The sequence below is a fragment of the Pezoporus wallicus genome, unplaced genomic scaffold, assembly GCF_028554395.1.
Source record: "Pezoporus wallicus isolate ANWC-B61680 ecotype Strahan unplaced genomic scaffold, APGP_CSIRO_Pwel_v1 contig_8705, whole genome shotgun sequence".
NCBI lineage: Eukaryota > Metazoa > Chordata > Aves > Psittaciformes > Psittacidae > Pezoporus > Pezoporus wallicus.
The window spans coordinates 28,446-54,256 of record NW_026638439.1 but is presented as its reverse complement, the minus strand read 5'-3'; the positions used below and the strand labels follow the sequence as shown (position 1 = coordinate 54,256).

Here is a 25,811-nt window from a genome sequence, read left to right as displayed (position 1 = left end):
CCACATTTCAGACCAAAGAAGGAAGGCATCCTCAAGAAGACATCCCCTCTATGAGCTTTTCCTTGGCTGGACACTCTTACTACCCCACAGCAACACAACTCATTGTTCATCAGCCACCCCAGGATGTGTTGCTTACTCCTTCTGGCCAAGAAAAGGGAGAAATTGGTTCCACACGATGTAATCCCCCCACATTTCAAACTCACAGACAGTGCAGCAAGAGGAGAAAGCCATTGGGCCCCCCTACCGAGACAAATCGTCCACGCTTCAGGAACGCTGCTGTTCCACAGGAACTGGCAGATGAAACTATGCGAAACAAATAAGGCCACTGACTGGGCTAATGCTATATTTAGTGTGAGCTACTTCCTTTCTGCAGAGCACCAAGTGCCCACCTTTTGGAACATTATGCTTGCTCCAAAGAGGCAAGGAAGAAAGGCAACTGTTAAACAAACTTCTCACATAAAATCTGTGAGCAAGAACTTTCATCCAATCACAGAATCACAGAGTGGTTTAGGTTGGAAGGGATCCTAAAGCTCATCCAGTTAAAACTCTCAGCCTGTCTCCAGAGCAGAGCTGCACCAGCACTCGCAGCATCTCCATGGCCTCTGGACTCAGTTCAACTGCTTCACATCCCTCTTGTGTTGGTAGCCCCAGAGCTGGACAAGGGCTCCAGGTACCCCCAACTTCAGGTCTATTTAAACTGTCTAATGCCAAGCAAGAGACACTGCTCAAGAGAAGCCATCACAAAGTTTTATGATGGTTTAGGAGGACGGGAATGCCATTTAGACCCCAAATACCACCACAGAGTTGCACCATTTGTTTCAGGCAGCAATAAAAGTTCAGCTCCTGCTGCAAAAGGATGCTCCAGCAATGCTGCTCTCAGCAATGTGCTTCATCCTTCACACACATGAACCCTGCTTTCCTCTTTTCAAAATTAAGATAACAGGACAGCACAGCTCTATTAAAAAAAGCTCAATTAAATAGAATAAAACGGAAACTACCTTAGAGCCTGCTGGTGCATGAGGTGGAGCTCCCTGACAACTCATTTCTGCTGCTGAAGCTGGGAAGAAATCAGTGAGCTTTCCTGTATTCAGCTTCTCACTTTGGGCTTGCAGGGCTGTGCTGCTGTCAGACTTGCTGTATGGTGCATCCTTTGAGAAGGCTCCAATCTGAGTTTCCCCAAGTAATGCTCCTGGGACTGGAAAGACGAGAGACTGTCTATATGCCAACTACAGATACTTTCAGGGCCACAGTACAGGCACAACACTAAATCCTGAACAGAGAAAGAAACTGAGGCACGAGATGTTCTATGCCTTAGCTTGAAGGCCACCACTCTCTGGCCAGGATCACCTTATGCCTGGGGGGACACTCTATCCTCCAGCACTTGCAGAAATCCATTTATCTGCTGGATATTCAGAAATGCATTTCTGGAAATATGACATTTAGAGCAGGGCATCCTGAGTTTAAGTCAGTAACACTGAGCAGCACACACTTTAAACCACAAACAAAAACCAGACATAGCAAACTCACCCTTGTTTCAGTCCATGAGAAGTCCCCAACAGACTCAACAGCACCTGGCCAGACAGGGTGTGATTTCCCCCTGTACCCCTCTGCCTTTTGTGTTCTTGCAGCCCCTCTGAACCCCCTTAACAGCTAGTGTTGGCAGGTACATGAGTGCTGCCAAATGCCCCAGATGTGCTACAGGAACATCACACAGCCCCTCTCTGCCTCAGCTCATACTTTTGTAAAGAGAGCAAAGTGTACACATATTCTTTCCTCAGAGAAAAGTCCTCACTGGTTGAGATCCAACAAGCATGTTGAAGCACCTGGAGTGCAAAGATGACCTTTTTGGTAGAAGCAGCGCGGGCAGTAGCTTGTCCCAGATGGAAGATGCCCAGATGTGGCTGCCCCATCCCTGGCAGTGTTCAAAGCCAGGCTGGACAGCGCTTGGAGTAACCTGCTCTAGCGGAAGGTGCCCCAGCCTGTGGCATGGGGTTGGAACTGAATGAGCTTTAAGGTCCCTTGCAACCCAAACCAGTCTGTGCATCTATGAATAGGAGCATATCTGCAACCACCTTGTTTTCTCACCTATTTCCCTGGCAGTCCAAGGCATGATTTTATCAGGGAAGAGGGACTGGGAGGGCTGAGCTCCACGCTACTGGGAAATGACAAGGATGAGGCTGAATCCTTCCCTAGGCAAAGGGAACAGCAGTCCCTGCTTTGGAGGAGCCAGATGTTCACCCTGAAGAGGGCTCAGGGGTATCATAGAACTCATAGAATCATAAATCTGTGCCCAGAAACATTAATTTACATCCGATTCATTTTACTAATTAAAGTCACTACCCATGACAGAGCAGACTAAGTGGCACATACACTAACGGCTCCTACTCCATGCTGGCTTGCACGCTCATCTCTGCCCTCCTGGCATGCTGGAAGCATCTTATACTAGATTTTACCTAAGGAATATAAAGTAGTCTGTTACACATTGTAAAACAGGCTTTTTCCCTAAACCATACTCAAAATCTTATTTAGTGTTACGCTATCAACTTCAGCATCACATTCAGAGAAAGAGACCTCTTGATACTGACAGTATCAAAACCTTTGGGGTTTGTTTCATGAGGAAATTACATCAAACTCCAGGTTTTTTCTTTACAGCAGCAGTAAATAAAAGTTGGGGGAAAAAAACCCACAAAACCAGGAAAGAGAGAAAGAAAAGAGAAAGGGAAGTCAAGGAATAACAGTGTTACAAAAAGACATTCCCCAGGTAAATGTGCTGGTCTGCAGGGGAGTTGCTGGGTGAAAGCGCTGATAGTGATTCTTTATAGAACACTTTGTAATGTGCCTTTTTTTACCTTCTCTAGGTACTACATTGAATAACTCCAAGATAAAACCCCTCCTGCCCCGTTGCATGTCACAATGTTCCTGGTAGTAGCTCTTCCAGTCGCAGAGGCAGTATTTCCCTTGTTTTGCACAGCCAGACAAGTATCACATCAGCAAAGCAGACATTTATCACCTTTTCCTGCAGCAGAATTTGAAAGCAGGATGGGAAGAACTAGACCACAAACTCCCATCTTGTCCCAGAATATTTTGTTTAAAAGGTTGGTTGACATAAAGAAGGAATAGCTATTTATCAGTCTCTGCTTTCATGAGAAATACAGAAAAGACCAGAGGGTCTGATTCCATTGGGCAGAAATTAATGCTGGCTGATAAAAAGCTTGTTTGTGTTAAAACTGAAGACTATCCAAATGCACACATAAGCTAGCATATCTGGCTGCCTAAAATTAAAAGCAAGAGGTAAGTTCCTTGCATCTAAGATAAGTTCCTTAAGTACCGCTGAAATATTTGGAAGAGTTGCATTTGCTCCTATCAGTTTAAGACTGGGAGAAGGAAAGGGGGAGGAAAGAGAGTAAAATACTGATGGAAAAAACATAAAATGGCTCCACGCAGCTTACCTTGACCTTGATGAAGCCTGGTTTACCAAGGGATATCAGGTCAGCATAGTCTTTGAGTGCATCCACATTCCAAGCTTTCACCAGTGTCAGCCTGTAAACAGTGCGCTCTTGCTGAAATAAAGGCAAAATTACATTAACAACACAAAAAGAAATCATTAATTTCTTCCAAGAACCCAGGGGTAAACGAAAGCAAAGCCAAACAAGGAGCCACCTCCCTTGTTTTTCCAAGAAAGCAGCTACTCAGCATTTGCAAGCTGAGCTGCCCTTTTCATACATATATCCAAGCACTTGTTTTTTACAACAGCAGCTCTAACTTAAGGGGAAAACAAGAAGGAAGTTTCTCTCTTTGGTCTGCTTCCCCAAACATAAAATCTCACTATTAGTTGCTATAGAGATATTTTATTTCCTCCATCCGGATCATCTGGCACAGGTGAATTTCGGACAGGATGAACAGGGGACAGACCATTGTGTGCCCCTGCCCACCAACTCTTCGGGCACACCAGGCACAGCATCGCCAAGAAAAGGCTCTCCCATGATCAGAGTGGTTTGGGTTGGAAGAGACCTTAAAGCTCATCCAGTTCTAAACCCCTGCCTAAGAGCTCATCTCAGTCTCCCCTCTGGCAGGTTAAAGCCATTCCCCCTTGTCCTGTTCCTACAGGCCCTTGTCCAAAGCCTCTCTCCAGGTTTCTTGTTGGCTCCTTTAGGCACTGGAACATCTTATTGGAAGCACAAAGTGACAATGTCACAACCAGGAAGCACTGAAAACACCCTGCTTATGACTTACAAAAAGTCTGGAGCAAACCATTAGGAACACACAGAGTAGCTGCAGCACTAATGACTGCAAGACCAGCATCCACCTTCGTTACCCTCTGCACAGGGCACCTGGATTTCTGCCTGAACAGTCCTGCAGCCGAGTATCACAGCTCCTCATCCCACCAGTGCCTCTTGGAGATGTATTTCTGTGCACAGTAGCAGAGAGCCCTCTGAGCACTTCTTTCCTTGGACTTACTCTGATTTTCCCCTTTAGGAGCTGCTCACCAAAGAAGTGACTGGTGAAAAAAGGCCTTCTACTACTGATACAAGCACTTGGCCATGGAACAAATCATCTTGCTGCCTCATCTTCCTGTTTCCATTTTTTCTCTCTCTTTCCCTTCATCTTCCACCAAAGTTTTATTTCACTTATCTCTGGGATTTCTTTACAGAGCAATCTTCCAGCAAATTGGTTTTTTAATTAACCCATTTTCCTTCCTTGACACACTGTAAAACGTGACAAAGGCACCAGACATGCAGAGTAAAAGAGCACTGCAACAAATCCATGGCAACCTAACATTCCAGGGCTGGGGCCAGGCTGAATCCCAGGGCTGGAATCAAACTCTCCTGCACCAGAGTCCAGGTATAGGCTCAGGTTGAGCCAAGAGATTCTCCCTTCCCTGTTACCCATGACATGCCTGTGGCACAAAGTTACCTGAACTTCAGTGTCATGGGAAGCACACACACTGATTTGTTTATTACATTTTTCAACCCAGAAGCAGAAGCTACTAAAGAGAGCTGTAACTGAACTCTCCAAGACAAAACCTCGAATCATTTCCCACTGGGATAGAATCATAGAATAGTTAGGGTTGGAAAGGACCTTAAGATCACCAGGTTCTAACCTTTGGACAAGGGATCTAGGGACAGGACAAGAGGGAATGTCTTTAACCTGCCAGAAAGGAGATTGAGATGAGCTCTTACGCAGAAGCTCTTCCCTGTGAGGGTGCTGAGGCGCTGGCACAGGGTGCCCAGAGAAGCTGTGGCTGCCCCATCCCTGGCAGTGTTCAAGGCCAGGTTGGACACAGGGGCTTGGAGCAACCTGCTCTAGTGGAAGGTGTCCCTGCCCATGGCAGGAGGCTGGAACTGGATGAGCTTTAAGGTCCCTTCCAACACAAACTAGGCTGGGATTCTGTGATGTCACACACATTCTGCAGAGGGACAAAACATAAGTGCTACCAAAAAAATGGTTCAAAGCTCAGGCTAACAGCCTGAACACAAGAGGAACGGGTTCCAGCATCAAGTGAACGTGGTACTGCAGGAACAGTGTCATGGAGAGGACAAAATAGTTTCAGCTTACTTTTATCACAACATTTTCTAACATAAATCAAGCACAGTGCTACAGCAAGTGGCTCAATGAAGGCTTATATGAAAGGAGCTGGTTTTTCCTCCCATTTAAATCTCATTTTTAACACCCTCCAATATACATCCTAGATGATTTTAGAAGACTAACTCTAAAGTTCAAGTACTTCATAAAAATAAAAATGCTACAAGTGCATTAAAAGGGCTTTTTCCCCCACAGGGCAGCACTGGCAAGCAATAACAGCAGCCTGTGTGTATTATCCATCACTTCAATAACTGAACTAGCACAAAAGCTGTATTAACTAATCATGACTGGTGGTGAAAGAAGTGGGTAGAGAAAGTAAAACACTGCCAAAGGGATACAGAAAAAAAAATAGCTAGCAAAATCAGAAATTAATATTGCGACTGAAGAAACATCTTTCCAGAGGGCAACATCTCTCAAGTGTTGTCTGGGAAAAGAGGAAAGCTGGTAGAAGGGACATATCAAAAGGAGTAAGGGCCTAATACCACAAAGTGTTAGATATAAATAATCCTTACAGTCTGCTGGCAGTACAAATACACGATCCTGTTTTATTCATGCATTATTTGTATTGGGTTGTACAATAGGGCCCCAGGAGATCCTCTTGTAAGCACTGAAGAACAAGAATTAAGAGCTTAAGCCCTGAGATTTTAATGATCTAAAGCATCAGGATAGAAAACCGGGCTGCAGTGCTTTACACCCCACGATTCCACAGAAAGCAACTATTATTTCCCTTCACACAGCCATCAGAATAACATTAGCAGGAAAAGAAAAATTAATGTGATAAGGAGCCTTTGAATGGGTGAAAGTTGAAAGTGTGGAACCACATCTATTTTACACCAAGAAGCTCTTCCTGCAGCAGATCACCCTGCCAGCAAAGGGGCTGTGTTGGGGCCACTGGCGTGGGAACCCTACCACCTATCAGGTTATAATTGATGGAGATTAAATAACCAGCAATTCAGAACTCAGTGAAGAACTGGTTGCAGAGAGAACAGTTGAATGTGCTGAAGCAAATAATCTTTGCAAGGCTGGGGAAGTCAGAATAACTTTTAAAGTAATTCTATGAAAACCATGGAGGCCATCAGAGCAGTTACATGGCACGATGCCTATATGGCAACAAGCAGAGGTCACAACATATGTCAGAAGCACAATGCCCATCCCTAGGAGCTGCCAAAATAGCACCAGGAAGGATACTGCTCCATAAAGACAATTAGCAGCAGGTACTTTGAGTCCTTCACGGTGGGAGATGCTCCTTCAAGCCAATGCACAGTGCTCAGGAGCAACAGGACAACCTGTTTCTATGCTCCTGCCCAGTTCTAACAAACTTCTCCAAGCCTCAACCCACAATCTTGGACATAAAAAGCCGCTAATGAGGTGCTTTTGCCTGCACAGGATGCTGAGCATATGGGTAGAAACTGAGCAATCTTACACAAATAGCCCTTGCTTCCCTGATCCTTTGCTCAGGTTACCTCCCCACAGACTGCTCTAAAACACAGTGTGCGGTGTTTCTTTGGGATCATATGTGGCAGTTGTTCCATTAAAGGCAACTTAATACAGAATATTGTGCAAGAAATACCTTAAAAAAAAGGAAAATGACTAAGAACCACTTTGGTACATACCACACTATGACTTGCTTCCCCAAGTCTTTCAAATCTTACCCTTTGGGGGACAACATAAACCACATCAGTCTTAGCAACATGCTTAAGAAACAGAGATATTGCACTTTCTCTCTCCTTGAATTCTGAAACCTGTGTAGCAACTGTCACCTTTTTTTAATGGGGTTCCAAAAATGCAATTTGAAAAGGTCAAGCTCAGCCTTCTGTTCCCCAAATGTTTGAGGACAAAATAATGAAGAACCAACCTGGGAAAAAGCAGTTTTTCCTTTAGGCAACTCTTGCTAACGTCTTTCCAAGCTCCTCTGAAATTCCAGCAGCCCTGGAATGCCAGAACAGGGCACAAGGGAAAATAAGAAGAAATAACAGGGTTAGGGAAGGGCACTTACAATTAAAACCATGAACATTTGATTAACTGGATCTGAGATCCTGGTGTCTCACTCACATTTTGTCGATGGCCACAGCTCAAAGCCAAACCAGTGAGCACACCTCGGACAGAGCCGAGGAGGTGACACTGCTCTTCCAGCACCTGCTGGCCCAGAAGATGTTAATAAAGGATGTACATGTCAGTTTGATAAAGTGTTCCCTCTCGCTTCAATAACCAAGAGGGACTGGGGCTGCCTCTTTTTTTATTACTATTTCTCTTTAATTCCCTCCACATCATCATTCGTATTTTTGTAGATCAAATATAATTATTCTTCATAAAACAGTCCAAGTCAAATCTCAGCAATCAGTAGACCAGGTTGCTCCACACCCTGTCCCAGGGAAGGTATCCCTGCCCATGGCAGGGGCTTGAAACTGGATGAGCTTTAATGTCCCTTCCAGCCTAAACCATTCCATGATTCTATAATTCTGAACACTCATCTACCTTCCTTCAATATAGATAAAATATTTCTATTGTTAGAAAATAACATTTCATTTACAGAGTTCTTAACATAAATCCCCTATTTTGGCAGCTAATGAATCTCAAGTAACAAAACCAATATTGCCAATGGAAACACTGCATTGCTTACATGGAAAAAGCACCCTTGGGAGAGAAGAAATCGTGGTGCAGACTTTAAACAGAAAAACCTCTTTCTTTCACACATCTTCTCAGATCCTTTGCAGGTATCAGATGATGAGCAGGAAGCTGCTTCAAAACCCAGTTCTTAGTTCCATTAGTATTTCTTACTTCCTTCAAGGAAAAGCTTGACTTGGAAACTGGCTTCAGGATGTATTCTCTAGCTTCCCAGGAAGCAAGAACCTGCTTTCATCATGACACAGAACAGGGTAAGAAATGAAATACGTGCATCACCCTGCAGCCTGGCATGGTGCTGGGGCTCTGGGCAGGCTCCTTGCTCTCACACAGTGGCAGGAGACAGCTGCCCTTTCCCAGTGAGAGCCCCTGTGAAGATAGAAGCCATCCACTCTACAGACTCAGTTCAGTTCCCTTGTTCAGGTTATGCAACTCCTTCCTAAGTGAGCGAGTCCTGAATAAAGATATCAAAGCAATTTTCACACTTGGAAATTACTTGTCACAGGGATGTGATCAGAAAAAAACCACAACCCTGCAGCCAAGCAGCTTTTCACCATATTCAATAAGACACATCTTTATGCATAAAATCCCACAAAAGGATAAAAGATCCAAAACACAGCAAAAAGAAATCTCAAATGCCAGCACCTCCCAAATTTCACAGTTTTCCAAAGCTTCCAGTTCAGCCTGAAGACAGGGCCTCTGTACGAGAACTGGAGATCACTTCTGCCTCTCCTAAATCCAGCCCTGCGGAACCTCCAGGCTCCCAAAACCTCTGCAGATGAGCTGTGGCACCCATCACGCTCCCAGAGAGCATCATCAGGGAAAGACTCAGTGCCCTTGGATGGCAGATTAATCTATTCCTCTGGCAACCAGGACCCTCCCCTTAAATAAAGGGCTTGTCATTTCGTTCAGGCTCATCTATCACTACACAGCCAGCCCTGAATACAGGCCCTGGAGGGATGACGTCCCCCTAGAAGTCACATTGCAAACACCTGAGAGCATTCTGCTGAGCAGAGCTGCACAGGAGAGGAGGTTTTTTTTCCTTTTAATGATTAACTCAGCAGAGAGCACAAAAGTTTTCAGTTTCCTTTTCTCAGGCTAACAGGCATTAAAGAAAAAACTTGAATAGGTTATGCTGCGTAGGTAGCTACTAAAAACATGTATTGTTCGAGCATTTGCTATTAATACACCAGTTGAGGCTTTGTCTTCATTGCTAAAAAAGGTATCTATTACCATAGAATAATTAACATGTTAGCTACTCTGCTGTAAAACCAGGGCAAAGCCTAGAACTTTGAGTTTACTGCTAGGAAAGTGAGAGAGCTCAACCCAGCATCAACTGCAGAGCAGCACTAAATCCTTCCTCTTTGCCCAGGATCTGACAGCACAACAGTTGTCCACGTCATCTCCAGGAGAGGGGAGAAAAACAACCTCATCATCACCATCACCCTCTTTTTGGACCCTGCACCAGCTCCAGAAGCTCTTCCCTGTGAGGGTGCTGAGGCGCTGGCACAGGGTGCCCAGAGAAGCTGTGGCTGCCCCATCCCTGGCAGTGTTCAAGGCCAGGTTGGACACAGGGGCTTGGAGCAACCTGCTCTAGTGGAAGGTGTCCCTGTCCATGGCAGGGGGTTGGAACTGGATGAGCTTTAAGGTCCCTTCCAACCCAAACATTCAGTGATTCTATGATTTGAGGCAAACTTTCCTCCTTCTCTTGGGCTCCCCTCCTTGTCTGTAGCTTGTTCTTAATCTTGTCCTTCTCTTGACTTCCTTGCACTGCCAGGGTTACAACTGCACTATTGACATGTTTGAAATGATGCCTCTCCAGGATCACCACACCAGGTACCCTCATTGTTGGTCAAGCAGTCAAGCCTGAGATATAGTCCATAGAGGTAAAGGGACACACCAGTGGGGAGCTGTAGCTAGGATGTTTTAGGGAATGTGAAATGAAAGAAGGGTGTGGGAAGTCCCAGAGGGTGGTTTCAGCTCTTCCCCATCGCAAGACTAGCTCTGAATGCCTCTTCTCTTTCAGAGACATGATCAGACACAAGTATATCTACCCCATCCTGTGACATAACACACAAAGTACTGGCCCAGATGAAATCAGAGGTACCTGCTCAGCTTAGAAAGCAATCAGTTTTATGGGCAGATGAGAGCAAGGTAGTGATTCTCCTGCCTTGTTATCTTTGCACCTCTTTGGCAAAGGGAATGTCTTGCAGATGGGATGGAGCCAGGGTGGCCGAGCAGGTCAGCTGCTGGCGGAGCTCCTGTGCTCCTCCTCATTTTGTGATGAAGAGCAGCAGCTGGAGCTGGACAAAGTGCTTGTCACTTGGTGCCTGCGTGGCAGGTCCCTGCTGCTGTGGCAGCTGCTGCTCCAACCCATGTGACTGCTGCTGTGCTTAATTGGAGATGCCCATGCAGCAAAGGTCCTGATCCTGCCTCTGTGTGGGAGCCTTCACAAGAGCATCCCTGTCAAGCTTCTGGTGTAAGTTCTTTCAAAGTCAGTGGGCCCTGGGCACAAACTTGGAGCCTTGCTGAAGGCTTACAGGTTTCCTGTAGCCCCTTTAGGCACTGGAGCTGCTCTAAGGTCTTCCCTTGAGGAGCTTTGTCTTCTCCAGGCTGAACAAGTCCAGCTCTCTTAGCCTGTCTCCAGAGCAGAGCTGCTGCAGTCCTGCAGCATCTCCGTGGCCCAATTCTTAACACACAGAGTTAGGAACTTACAGAAGAAACTTGAATGGCATTCAGATGTGCAAAAGAAAGGTGAGGGATAAGAGCATGTTTAAAGACAGAGGCCAGCTTCAGCCAAACGCTTCTGGCTAAAGAATGAACTCATCATTCACCCAAGTCCCTTTGGATCCAGGGCAGGATCCCAGTCTCCCCCATGTCAGTTGCCAGGCACTCGGTATTTTTAAGCCATCCCAGCAGTTATTTATACACACAGCCAAAGACTTGGATGCTTCCTTACAGACCGCTACAGCTGGAAATCTCAGCCAACAACATGAAATTTTGCAGGGCTCTAAAAGAACACTCCTCAAAATCAGTGCTTTTTGCTAGCAATGGGAAGACTAAACTGCATTTTAAATAACCCTGCAATAACGATGTTTTGAGTGAGGACTTGTAAGATGATGAAAAACCAAGAGGCATCAAGCCTGTAAGGTAAAAAGGTTTGACAAGATGTCAGCACTTGCATTGGTGTAAATCACAGACAGCAGCACCCAGCGATGCAGGAACGATGGATGTGTGACCAACGGCATGGCACAATATGGCACACAGCTCAATCCACACCAGGGAAGGGGCTATTGGATTTAAGAGAATAAAGTGACACTCCTTATCTTGGGAAACAGCAAACCAGCATATGCAACTTCAAGAGTTCAACTATGAAAGCAGGGATTAATCTGCCATAAAAACATAATTACCTCCTTAAAAATCACTCTCACAGGCTGTGAAGCAAAGGATTTATAGTATTTTTCTTCTGGGTTTTGTCCAAATCATCTAAGAATAGAACTGAAAACCCCCACGAGGATTTGCTGAAAATCCTGCCCATTTCATTTAACAAGGAACAATATAAACAAGGAGCCTGAAATAAATTTCTTTCTTATTGATTAAGCAATTCTTGCAAGCTTACTGCTCTTGTAAAGCTCTAACTCAGGAGTCAGGCTCTAAAGCAATAAACATTCTGGAAGGGTAAATAAAATCTAACATTTTACCTGCCCATCCTATTTAATAGCCAAGCTCCAAGCTGTGCTAGGGCCTCATCATTCTCTCAGGAAAGAACTTCTGCCTAACACCTAACATGAACATGAAGTTACTGGGCATCTCTGTAAGCCAGCTGATGGGACACTCTAGAAGCATCACACACAACAGTAGTGCTCTCCCTTGCCATCGTGGCAGCGTCCTGTTGTTCCCACCTCACTTGAAGTGCGGCATTTCTCCATCAGATTCGTAAGTCTGTTCCCTATAGACAACTACAACAGAAGCAATGCATGAAAATGGAGAATTTAGAGCAGAATCAGAAGGATTTGCTCAACGCAACAAAAATGGCAACCTTCTATTCGGTCAACTGCCAGCACAGCCAAAGGCACTGGCAGGAAGCTGCCTAGCAAAGGCCTGATGAAGAAGGTCACAATGCTGCGCAGTCTTCACCTTGTGTAAAGGAGTCTGAGTCCAATCTGTATCCAAGGAATAATCTTGATTATTTCAAAGGTCTCCCTAAGCCTGACATAGGGACTCAAAACTTACATTGCTTCTTACAAAAAGAAAATCACAACAAAGAGTTTTAAAAAGCCTTAAGTGTCTCTGGATTCAACTCGTACTCCCCACTTGAGAAGTCTGCCTTGGGCGATTATGCTTGACATTACCTAAATCTCTGATGTCTCGAATTAAAGCATCCTTTTAGAGCCCTAATCTCTATGAAAAGCAGTCAGATCCTCCCACTTTCACAGAAAGCTGGACTCTTCAGAAGAGTCCTACAGGGAGATACGGCTCCTCCAGATGGTTAAGCAAATTTCAACACAAAGCCAGAATGAAATAGATGTAATGAAGCAGATGCACATTTTGACAGTCTAAACAGTTGCATCAGAACTAAGGATCATCAACTGTCCAGTTCCAGGGCTCACCACCACCTACACTCCCTATGCTCCTCAGGTTTTCAAACTAAGGAGTTAGAAGAGATCATTTACAATGCATCTAGTTTCAGTTCCTCCACCATCCAAACAGATGAGCGCCCAAGAGCTCTTCAGGGATAACAAGAAAGGGAGATGCTCAAATTAGTCAGCACAGGAACTGCACATGACTACTGCACTTAGAAATGGCTGAACAAATTGGACAGAAGCTGCAGAACCCATCACAAAGGCCTTGATTGTGTAAAAAAGCCAATAATGAAAATTCACCTTTGAATTGCCAGTTTGCTTCAATCTTTGGTACTGCCACTAATTCACAGGTTTCTGCATTCAAGTATGTACAAGACAATAAACTCCACAAATTCACACAAAAGATACTCCAGCAATTCAGCAGCTTCAGAAGAGACTGAATCCATGTGTTATTTCTGCATTTCTTACATTGGCAAATCTAACAGCATTTTCATCCAAGGCGAAAGTGCAGGACTCAGCTGTGCTTGAGACTAGGTTGGACACAGGGGCTTGGAGCAACCTGTGTAATGGAAAGTGTCCCTGCGATGGCAGGGGGTTGGAACTGGATGAGCATTAAGGTCCCTTCCAACCCAAACTAGTCTGAGATTCTATGATAACAGACAAAGCATTGCACAAGGACTACGACAATATGGATTTTACTCTCACCTCTGCCTAGGGCTCACCAGTGACAAGAGACACCTTGCTTTCCCCCGCCCAGTTTCACATTCCTCTCTTTATAAGACACACAGGAACAATCAGAAGCTTAGAATAACAGATCAGTTTTATTGTGAAGTCTGTTTATGAACATTTTTTCTCCTTTTCTTGCCTGCAAGTAAACTCAAGAGGTACTGGAACAGACAGAAGAAATAAGATTTCACTCCCTCTGTAGCCAAGTATCTCGATGAAGCCTCATTTGGATTGCTGCTTGCTGTAAGCTAAACTGAAAGAAGATGATATATTTCAGAGACAATAACTTAATATTAACCACCATACCTTTGTAACACTCATCATACTGCATTTCAAAAGCCTTACACCATAAGTCTCATTAGCAAAACCATTAAAACAAGCACACAGCTGGTGGAGAGCAGTTACTGTGCAGAAGAGTCAAATTCTTCCATATTTCTAGTGGCAAAATTGATTACTGATTCTAACATCTGTTGCAAATTTTACATTTAAATTCTCCTTACAAAGTCACTTCACTCAGAAGCATCAGACCAGGCTCAACAAACCAGCTCCCTCCCCCCAGTAACCACACAAATAATCTCCATGCAAATCAAATGTTCTCTTTCCATAAAGCAATTGTTACTGTCATAGATCATATTATAGGCACTAAAACATGCTTAAGATGTAATTCCCCATATTCACATTGTAATCACACAGAAACCCAGGGTAACTTTGAGGAAAGGATTACGTTGGAGAACAAAAAAAAAAAAAAAAGATAACTGAAGTAAACAGCACCAGATGCAAGTCTGAGAGTGTTTAAATATGCAACTGGTGTCTTCATCAGCAAGCAGTGGAAGAGAAACAACCTGTATGCAGCAAGCTAAGGCAGAACTGGAAGATGGGTTTATTTCACGCCTTTCTCTGGACAAACCATCTTTGGCACCTTCCAGCAAGGACCAGAGGTACCAAACCATACACAGGACAAGCAAAGCTAAGAATTCCCTTTTCTGGCCAACTCTTTGAGGAGCTCAGTGCTATATAGAATCCCAGACTGGTTTGGGTTGGAAGGGACCTTAAAGCTCATCCAGTTCCAACCCCCTGCCACGGACAGGGACACCTTCCACTAGAGCAGGTTGCTCCAAGCCCCTGTGTTCAACCTGGCCTTGAACACTGCCAGGGATGGGGCAGCCACAGCTTCTCTGGGCACCCTGTGCCAGCGCCTCAGCACCCTCACAGGGAAGAACTTCTGCCTAAGAGCTCATCTCAATCTGCCCTCTGGCAGGTTAAAGCCATTCCCCTTGTCCTGTCCCTACCAGCCCTTGTCCACCCAGTTTTCACCAGCTCACTTCTCAAGCATGTCAAGATTCTGCTGGTATGTCCATCACCATTTTTCTCCAGTTATTTTCAGACTGCTTGGGCAGAAATCTGTAAGCACATTCACCACGCTGGGTCACTGCATCCCTGCTTCATTCATCAGCAGCTCAGTGGGAGATTCCCATTTGTCTCAGTCAACATCCCTGTCGTTTGGGAAAACACTTGGTGATTTATGGTCAACAAGAACAGTAGTCTTCAGAGTCTGTCAACATAGAAAATCTGATCTAACAACTCTGAGGGAAACAGCACAAAGTCAGAACACAAATGGATCACAAGTCTGACTGCTTGTGAATGACCACTCATGGAACACCAGTTCCTTGTTTCCTTGCTCAGCCACCACTTTTGGTTAATGGTACTTTTGAAAAGCATAAAACTTCCAGGGATGTTAAGTCTATCTCTTCCCTCCTGAGCTTCTGGACCCTCATTATTAATTTGTACCTCATTTGGATACAGCATTATGAAGCAGCAATGGCTGGAAGAAGTGCCACTGGAACAGTTCTCATCCTTATGAGGAGAACAAGGACTCCCATTCTCTGCTTCCTCCAGGCACTTGAGTCAAGTCACCTCTCAATTATTCTTATGAACTCAAGGCTGTCAGAGGATGAGACAAGACTTCTCAAATGTGATGACGTTTGGAAAGGGCACATTCTGAATTGCACATGTTAATGTCTCTCTTTTTTGCTCTCAATTTAATTTGGAGGGCAGAAGACGCCTGACAAGAAACAAGTGAAGCCTTCTGGGAGTCTACCTGCTGCTTAACAGAACCTCCTCTCTCAAAAAAAACATTTCTCAGCATAGAAAATCTAGCACAAAAATCATCTCAACGAGAATCACTCTAGAAAGGATGAAACTTGCTCCAAACAGTAGTGGACAAAGAGGAGGTTTCTTGCTATTTGCTGCAGAAAGAAATGTCACCAAAACATTTTAACTTTTATTCCTGAACTTCCTTTGGAAATGCTGCAGCAACTCATCACCAACATGCCACATGATGCTGTCAAATCATACTGGGAAAAATTCACTATTAAATTCAATCTTTTACGAAAAGCTCAATAACTTTGTGCAGAACTTCAGTTAAAACCCTGAAATCTGTTATCAGTTTAACTGCTTCACTAAGGCAAGAGATTTGCACCCTGCCTCTTTGCCCAGGTCCTTCCCTTTCTATTCCTAACAAGAATCAACCTGCTTTTGGGGGGCAGGAAGATGTCCAAGAAGGACATCCTTATTCTTTTCTCACATTGAAGCATGTCCTCTCCTCTTCCTTTCTCCTACTTGTCTGTTTCTATTACCAACATTTTGCAGCAGAAACTGTCTTTAACCACTCATCCCTGCAGCACCAAGCATGGAGCCGCAGGAGGCACACAAGCAAGCAGGGTAGCTCTGCAAGCACAGCACTTGCCAACCACCACAAAGGCAAGCCCAGCAAGGTACAACTTGTGCTTTTAAAAACTCTCTTTGTCCATTTTTATTTGTTAAATGCAAAGACCAAACCTCTCCATGATGCTTATTAACAGTGACTCATATCAGCTGCAGTGCCAGCTTGTCTTGGTCTCAGGAGAACTAAATACATCTGAATGGTTTGTCAGGCAGTGTGAAAATATGGGACTTGTATTTTGTTTCCAGATACATTAGCATCACTTTCCCAACACAATGCATTAGCACTTCCTCACCTATTCTGACACAGGAGCTGCATTTCTCAAGAAGCACCAGCTTTCACCACCTTTCACTTATCACAGTCCTAGTGAGCAGTGCTTAACATCTCATGTGAACACCAAGCAATGTGCTCAGGAGGAAAACAGAAAGGTGCTTCTGCCAGGAAGCAGTTCAAGGTAATTTCTGGGTACCAGAATCACACATAACATTAAGAGAAAAACCTAACACAGAGCAGCTTCTTTCTGTCCCCCTTGTGTGATGCAACGTGCAGATGAGCAGAGCAGACCAACTGGAGCAACTATTAATGGGCTTTTGTGCTATTAGTGTTTCAAGGACCCTTCAAAGTGCAGTTGCTTTGAGGAGAAAAGGCACCTTCTAGTTGACTTTCTCTTTCCTCTCCTCTTCACCTTGACCAGAGTAGTTTTAGCTGTATGGACCAACTTGCCAATACTTTCACCTTCAATTCTTTGCAAGGGAATTTCTGACAATACACAGCAGTGAATAAACCATATCTATCCAGGGTCAAGAGGGACAAAAGAAAAGAAATGGTGGGCAAAAGCAAGTTTCCAAAAGACTTTTTCAATATTTTTGCCTTCAATATTTAGCTCCCTGTCTTTCCACAGCATCCTCTACTCACACAGAGAACTTAGTAAATTTGTACCTGATTTCAGTAAGCTCAGAGTTTGTCCTGAGATGTTGCTTGACAAGATCAGCCAGCACTTGCATGCAGGCAGCTTGATAAAGCTACTCACAGCATTTGCAGGAGAAAGTGTCACACAATTACACTGAGCAGCCCAGGTCTACTAACATGGATTTGGCAGAAAATGGTCCACCACTGTCATCTCAGAAGGCAGAAAATCTCATTATTCAAATGGAACAGTCTCTCTTGTCTGTTCATCTCAGCAGGTATCATGTCAACTTCTGCTACATCAGTAAACAAAAGTACTTGCTTCCATCTTACCTATCAGTACATAAGACAGGGAAGACATACTCATGAAGCCCTGTTCTTACCAATTAATGCGATGCTGGGACCACAAGTGCTTTATTAATTACTACAAAGCTTGTTAAATGGAAGACTACGCTCTGAGCTGACAGCGGCAGCCGTGATCCCATCGGCCTTCAGGTCACTCACTGCTCAGCTGTCTCAGACACCTGCTACAAACCACTGACAGTGCAAAGAGTCACCCTTGCTGTTACACTCAGATCTACTATTTTGGGTAAATCTTCCAGAAATAAGCAGATTTTTATGTAGCAGGAGGGCAACTGGAGCTATTGAACTCCATCACACACACTGTCAAGTCCTTTATCTACTGCATTCTTTGAGAACCAGTGCTAGGAGCCACACAGAGATTTATGACTCTTCCTAAGCTTCTCTGGATTTACAGGTTTTCTTTAGCATCCTGCTTGCAGTGTAAATGCTCCATCAGGAAATTATCTATTGTTTTATAATCTCTCAATCTCTCATAGCACCTTTAATTCACAGCAGAGTTTACTGTCCCATTTGACATACATTCTTCTCTTCTTTTGTCATTACATTTCTCCCCCTATGGAAAACCGATCAAACATGCTGGACTTTATACACTTTGATGTAAAAAACATGTAAATATGCTCCAAATACACCCAGAACCCACTCCATGGCCCATCTTAAGCCTCTCAAATCTCCTTTTGTACTGAGTGGATAAGGTCCAGAAGAAAGAATATTTAAAAGCACACTCTTTACCGGGTACCTTTTCAGACAAGGCCTTTAAACTACCCAGAAACCTCTGCCAGAAATCCTTGAAGCGGGGCCAATCAATTCTCTTCAGGCTCTCTTTAGTGCTGGCATCTACGCTGACATACAGCTGCGTTACTGGCTCAAGGTTCCTTGGAAATAAAAAGGAGAAGGCAATTGTTGGTTTCAGCCTTCACTGCTAGCTGAATTTGTGTTTCCCTACCAGAAAACACATAAAATACAGGATTATCAAACAAGCTGCTCTGCTGCTCCAGTAGCAACAGGAACTATCCAGTATTTACAAGGAAAACTATCCAAGTCCAGTGGTTCATCTCCGTCAAGTGACCATCATCTTAATAGCAAGACATTACAACTTCCTTCCAACAAATACACCCCAAAGCTAAGAACATCACATACAGAGACCTTGGCTGATGTTTCAATTATCTGTTCCTTACTGAACTAGAACATATTTCACTCCAGTGTGACACATGCAGAAAGGCTTCCTAAAGCAGGTTGCCAGGGGTTAGCACGAGGCACTGCAAGGCTCTGCTTCTCCCCGTAGTTACCATAAAGTCCCTTCCCCAAGCTCTATTTCCTCTGGCTGATGGAGAAATAATCCTGTTCAAAAGAAATGCAGCCATAATTCAGCCACTTTCTACTGGACACATGGAACTCACACCTGGCCTGCAGCTGGCATCAGTCAAATGAAAGGGAAATCAAAGCTGTTCAGAAAATAAAACCAAGCACAATCCCCCAACATGTTCTCCTTCCACTTCCAAGGTTCTTATTTCATATAAATCCTTCAGTACAGTCTTTCTGGTCACACAATGCCAGTGAGCACAGCATCTGTGAGCCCAACAGCAGGAACTTCTAAAAAGATTAAACCTCCTGGTTAATCCTGGAGTGTGAAGAGCCTGGGTTGAGTCTAATCCCTTCCGTAAACTCCAAGGGTATAAAGGAGAAGCAGCATCACTGCAGCCCATTAGCAAAGGGATAATGAAGGACATTAAGAGGAACAACCTAAAACAAGGGCCTTTATCACAGACAAGACTGATCAAGCCAGCGAGTGTAACACACATCCACCCCTCATGGCATCTTCCACCCCATGGAATGACAGCATTTTAATTGTACCATGTATTTCTCCACAGTTTTAGGACGTTTTGCAATCGTTATTTGGGAAGTCTGTTAATGAGCAGGCCATGGTCCCAGAATGATTTGGCTCTTTAGAGAAGATAAATTAGAAACTATTATTCAGCTGCCAAACAGTGCCACCTAAAAATACACCATCCCCTGCCCTCCAAAGGTGACAAACGGACGAGAAATGTCCAGAATGAGACCAAGCAGAGCCCTTGCTATCCAGGAAAATCCACTTAGCACAGACAATCAAACAACGTATCTGAATATATTCTCTCTGTATGTATTTTGAAGACTGAAATAGCTCAGAATAAATACAACATTTTAGGTTTTAACAAAAAAAGAAATGAAAAAAAAAATCAACTTGTTTTGCAAAGAAGCTTGTCTGGCCTGGCAGCCCAAAGCCATAACCTCCAAAATGATCATGTGTTCTACGAGTGAGTGGATTGAAGTACTCAGTTTCAAAGATCATGGCCAAAACACTCCTTCCTTTACTTAATGCTGCATTTGCCCAATTAAAAGAGGCCCCACAGAAGATGGAGCAAGTGTTTTCAAAACACGACCTGGGAAAAGTCACCTCTTCCCTGAGGATCTCAATCCTCAGGACAGGCAAGAGTCAGACTCACTGTTGTACTGGAGAAAATTAAGGAATTGGAAGAGATCCCAGGGAGCGATTTCTACCCCACATTGCTCCGAAATGAAGCGGTCCACAGGGCTCTGCCGTGGCTGGAACTGGAGCCAGTTTGACCTCATGCATGCTCTGCCAAAGAGGAGCAAGGAGAAGAGGCACAAACTGATGTTCCTGGAACACAGCTACATTTCAAACTCAACAGAAAATATTGTTGCATAGTACCAGGATGGATTTTCCAGTGTTCCTCCTACTTTATTGGTTGTAATTTCCAGTCCAGCTGAGATCAAATTCACTGCATTTACCACATCTGAACCTGGGCAGTGATTTCTGACTGAGAAGGACAACACAACTGAAGAGCAGTAAATTGTTTTCTGCCTACCAGACAGGAGGGGCTTTCCCCAGCCAGACAGGAGATGGCATGGTCAATGAGATAAAGAACAGAAACACCAAAATGAGCATTTGCTTATGAGCAATAATAAGCACAGGGCTTTAAGACCTAGTCTAGTGAATGTTCTATGAGAATTATTGATGCTCATAAACACAAACCCATACACCAGGGTTCTTCTTCACAGACACTAATCAAAAACAAGAGGAGGAAGAGGACCAGAGCCAAGTAACTGCTCAATGCAAGCTCATGTGCTATAAAACCTCCTTCACTTTGTAATAACATTTTTGTGGCTGCAGGCAGATGAAGCTGCAGTCATAGAATCATAGAACCCCAGACTGGTGTGTGTTGGAAGGGACCTTGAAGCTCCTTCAGTTCCAGACCCCTGCCACAGGCAGGGACACCTTCCACTAGAGCAGGTTGCTCCAAGCCCCATCCAACCTGGCCTTGAAATACAAAGTCCCAATAGTCAAAAAGTCCTTGAAGTGCAAATACAAGAGGAGGAGAAGGAGAGAGGAAGGCACAGGCAGCACCTGCTGCAGACCCAGCCAGAGGGCTGCAGAGCCCATGGGCACCGCTCCCAACATGAGCACAAACCCCAGGCCCCACTCCCTGTTATAGCACTGGATGTCAGGGGCCTTGCTGCCAATTTTAGGGCTAGCTCTTACACTACAGCTCCCCTCTGCTGACAGTGGAAAAGTGAGCATGGTGCAGGCTTCAGTTACCATATTAAGCAAATCACTTGCTTTGATGAGCCAAAGCTCAGTTGCAATTTTTAAGACAGCAAGACTAGCATTTTACCACTTTCTTTTTTGTTTCTTTTTAAAAACACTCAACAGATCCTAAGAAATGCAGCTTCAGAATATAGCACGTGCTCTCTTTTTAAAATGCTATTTTTAGGACAGAGCAATTTCTGTCTCTCAGGCACATAATACATGACAAAGTAACTTGATTACACAATTACTCAATCATTTGGAATGCCTTTGTAGTGTATAATTACTTGCTCAAAAATTGCATTGCCCTCCCCGCTCAGTGCCAAATTCCGACCACGAGAAGGAAGTGAAAAGGAAGTACCACCACAGAGTGCTAATACAGAGAGGCACGGAGTGGACAAGACAACCTAAGTAACCTAAACCACCCTGTGCTCAGCTCCACTAATGTGCTCACTAACGCCAGGGCTGGACTTCAGCAGCAGCATCATCTAACAGTATTGTGATGGGTTCCCAACCCCCTCGCACCATGTGCTGTGTTTCCTTGCCGCATGCTTCAGATTTTCAGTTCGCTTCAGGTTGTTCGGAGACACTGGCACAGGGTGCCCAGAGAAGCTGTGGCTGCCCCATCCCTGGCAGTGTTCAAGGCCAGGTTGGACACAGGGGCTTGGAGCAACCTGCTCTAGTGGAAGGTGTCCCTGCCCGTGGCAGGGGTTGGAACTGGGTGAGCTTTAAGGTCCCTTCCAACCCAAACCAGGCTGGGATTCTATGCTTTTGTTAAAGCAGCCTGGATGCAAAAGAACATCTGCCACAGGGATTCTTTGCATTTGTGCAAACTCTTCTATCAGAGATCATTAAAATATTTTGAGCTTTTTCAGCTCAAATCCATTCAAGAGGGAGATTAAAAACTACTCATCTCACTTTGGCAGAGGAGTACGTGCTTTTCACCTTTTCTCATCCTGCACTCCAGGTTCTGCTGGAGGTACTGGAGATAAATTTTGGGTTTGAACTCTTACAGCTCGTCTTAGAATCATAGAACGGTTTGGGTTGGAAGAAACCTTAAAGCTCATCCAGTTCCAGGCCCCTGCCACAGGCAGGGACACCTTCCACTAGAGCAGCTTGCTGCAAGCCCCGCCCGACCTGGCCTGATGGAGTTAGAACAAAGATCAGACTGCAAGAGAAGCTCAGAAACAAAAAAGGCAATTTACAAGCTCAGTCACCTGCTCTGGCTGTCAGAAACACTTGTACTAGTTATCACCCCTGTCCCCAAGCACAACACAGAGCTCAGCTGCTCTTCTTCCGTTGCACCTCCGGGAGGTACTATATTACATCCTCTTCCCTTTCAGAGGTAATCCCACTTTAAGAGATATAGAAAGGAAAAATCAAACTGGTGGAAAGAGATGAGAAAGAGCACAGGGAGATAAAGGTTAAAATCAAATAGATGCTGAGTGGGCTTCTTTATTGTCAGTGCAGAGCTGACTGATGAGCAATAAAACGGAATTAAAACACAGGTCTACACTCAAATATTTTAGTAGGGAGGTATTTTGTCCAACTCTTACCTAATCTCATCTGGGAACTGTTCACTTGTAACCAGGAAAGCAGAGATGCTGTGCTTGTGCAGAAGCCCCACAAACCAGTTGATCTCTGGGTACATGATGGGCTCTCCCACCAGTGACAGTGCGCAGCTGCTTTGCGGTCACTGCTTCCTCAAAGCGAGCTGCTTGTACTGCTGAGATGCCTGCAAACAGAAGGAAAAACATGCTTAAATCAACTAACACCCCCACCCAAACCATGCATCTATATCTAAAATAAATCCTGGCACAAGGAAGACTGAGCAAAACTAGCTGGACTGCTCCTGAAGGGGACACCAGAGCACAGCCAGTGTCCACCAAGAGAGCTCTGCAGTAACCCACAGCACAGCAATACACAAAGATGCTTGGAGCCCTGCTAACAACTGCAAGTAATCTTCTAGTAATGTTTGAGTCAAGCTTTCCACTGCTAAGACCTCAGTGAAGCTGCCTGAATGCTGAGACAGAAACACAAGAGCCAGTTTAATGCCACTTGATGTAGTTACCTTGAAGAAGAAAACCAGGGTGTGTCTGTCTGCTGCTGACCCCCACAGTCCTGCAGCCCCATGGGGAGCAGCTCCCCAAGAAGCTGGGCACACTCCCCACATAAAGCACCAACAACCAGGTCCGAATCCATACTGGCAACCGCACAAAATGCAACTCCACAGAGGATGTATTTGAAAATAAAACCCAACACATGACACCATCCTGAACAGCGAGAGATGCTTCAAGAGCAAAGAGGAAAACACCAGGAGCTCAACTGCAGCATCCATGTGAAAACGTTGTCTGTATGTGTTGTACGCATGTGTTATACCCATGTGTTGTACCCGTGTGGCAGAGGAGAGGCAAATACTCCTCCTGGAGCCCTCAGTACATAAAAGACATGGACCTGTTGGAGAGGATCCAGAGGAGAGCCACAAAAATGATCAGAGGGCTGGTGCAGCTCTGCTCTGGAGACAGGCTGAGAGAGGTGGGCTTGTTCGGCCTGGAGAAGACTCTGGGGAGACCTTACTGGGGCTTTTCAGTTCTTAAAAAGGGCCTATGAGAAAGACGGGAGAGACTTTTTAGCACGGCCTGTTGCGTCAAGATGAAGGGTGATGGTTTTAAACTACGAGAGGGAGATTCAGGTTGGGTATGAGTAACAAATTTTGTACAATGCGGGTGGAAAAAAACACTGGCACAGATTACCCAGAGAGGTGATGGATGCATCATTCCTGGATGTGGTTCTGGGCAACCTGTTCTAGTTGAAGATGTCCCTGCTCATTGCAGGGGGTTGGACAAGATGAGTTTGGAAGGTCCCTTCAAACCCAAACTATTTTGTGATCCTACATCCAAGCAGGTGCTCAGATATGAAATCAGCTGACTAGAAACAAGCTTTTGTTCCAAATATGTCACTTCACGTTTCCTTGACGTGCCTTGATGTACTCAGACAATATCTGAGGGTTTAGACTCAGGACTGGTTTGTTTTAAAGAAACCAAAGCCTTGAGTTTGAAACCAGGTCCTCAGCTCACCTCGTGTTGCCAAGAAGCTGGAGCTCAGGCAGTACAGAAAATTATATGCTATGCTGCAAAGCCGAGATAAAAAGAGGTGTTGGTGGATATTGCTTCAGCCTCACGCAGAAAAGCTGGTCTGTGATCAGAGCAGAACTCAGTGCATGTTAAAGCAGCCAGGCTCAGCCATGAAAAAGTGACAGGACTAATGGTTAATGCCACAAAAACTTGACAGTACTAAATGAGAACTCCATTTGAAAAGAAAGAAGCATCTCAACAACACACTGAGATTAAAGGATAGCTTTCCTTTTCCTAAAGCTACTGTAAATTGGTTTTGGATTTAATTAATTTCTCTCACTCAGCATCTTGTGACTGGACAACGACAAATACCATGTGCCAGCTTTAGAAGCAGACACAAAGTAATTCCAGCAGCCCGTAAAGTTTGAGAGTCACTTTCTCAAAGCAGTTTAAAGCAAATGTAGTATATGGGACATACACTGCAGAGAGGTTTTGTAGGAATTGTTTGACTACACAAATCAGAAGATGGACAGGGCTAAACTAAACAGGATTAGTGGGTATTTCAGGGAGTGTGTGAACTCTCTTGTTCTTTTGGCTGCTCTTTTGGTTGAGAACACACAGTTCTCAAGCTCTGCTTCTGCAGATGAGTCCTCCTCCTGTCCTCAGTCAATGCACTTCAGCAAAGTCAGAGCCTGAGCAGATTTTGGAGGGCATGCAACAGGTCCAACACAGTGCAGGAGCTTGGAACCATAAGAAGGAGAAGCCTCTGCAAGAGGCCATGGTGTACAGTTTTCAGCTGCTGCCAAGCTCAGATCTCAGCAGAGCATGCAGCCAAGCCTCCTTTGATCAGCACAGCTCCTTTGAAGAGCTGATTCCAGCTGCTCTCCTACTGGTGTGCTTTAATTTGGGGATAAAAAAAAGCACCATCTGGCACAACTGCCTAGGGAGACTGGTTGGTGACTTCGGGTACCAGTCAGGTACAAGTGCCTGGGTGACTGGGGAGACAAGGAACTGGTTATATCTATTCTTACAGCAAGACACACAGGCAGTCTTTGAATTTCCTAGTTCAGGTCATACATTTTTATTTGGTTTTCACTTTTCCCAAGTGGAACCAGGGCTGTATTATCAGACACTGCCCATCTCATAACTTTGAATTATGTTTCCATTCTGTGTGTGCCCTTCACAAGGGCACAGAGATTTACCAGCCTCTACCTAGAAAATGTATCCATCAAATAAACTACTTCCCACTGTCCCACCTTAGCTCCCTATCAGCAAGATGGCTCCCCATCCATTACCCTAAGAGAATGATGTGACGACAATAACCGATACCTTCAAAAACAGCACAAACCTTGGCAACAATAAAAGATGACATCTCTAAAAGCATGCACAGGAGTTCTTACAGGACAGAGGGCTATCCTCTAGGCTATCCTATATGATAAGACAGTCCCCAAGAATTCTTCTGTTCCTTCAAAGAAGATCTCATTTTTACTGCAGTGCATGGAACTAATCATAGAATGATTCTTGTAGCCCCTTTAGGTACTGGAAACTGTTCTAAGGTCTCCTGGAAGCCTTCTCTTCTCCAAGCTGAACAATCCTTGAATAATCAAGACTCCTCCAAGTGAGACAGACCAGCAGCTCCACACTGCTAA

General features: G+C 44.6%; 1 protein-coding gene across 1 annotated transcript in view; it reads right to left on the bottom strand.

Moving 5' to 3' along the window:
- The window catches only part of LOC130599883 (S-adenosyl-L-methionine-dependent tRNA 4-demethylwyosine synthase TYW1-like), a 30,094-nt gene extending 7,225 nt beyond the window's left edge, over positions 1–22,869 (bottom strand). Inside the window, 4 exon segments of the mRNA XM_057410686.1 lie at positions 3,450–3,560; positions 18,242–18,377; positions 22,645–22,769; positions 22,771–22,869. Of these exon segments, the coding sequence (XP_057266669.1) occupies positions 3,450–3,560; positions 18,242–18,377; positions 22,645–22,769; positions 22,771–22,845 (447 nt within the window). The 5' untranslated portion in view covers positions 22,846–22,869.
- Positions 22,870–25,811: the final 2,942 nt, after the last annotated feature.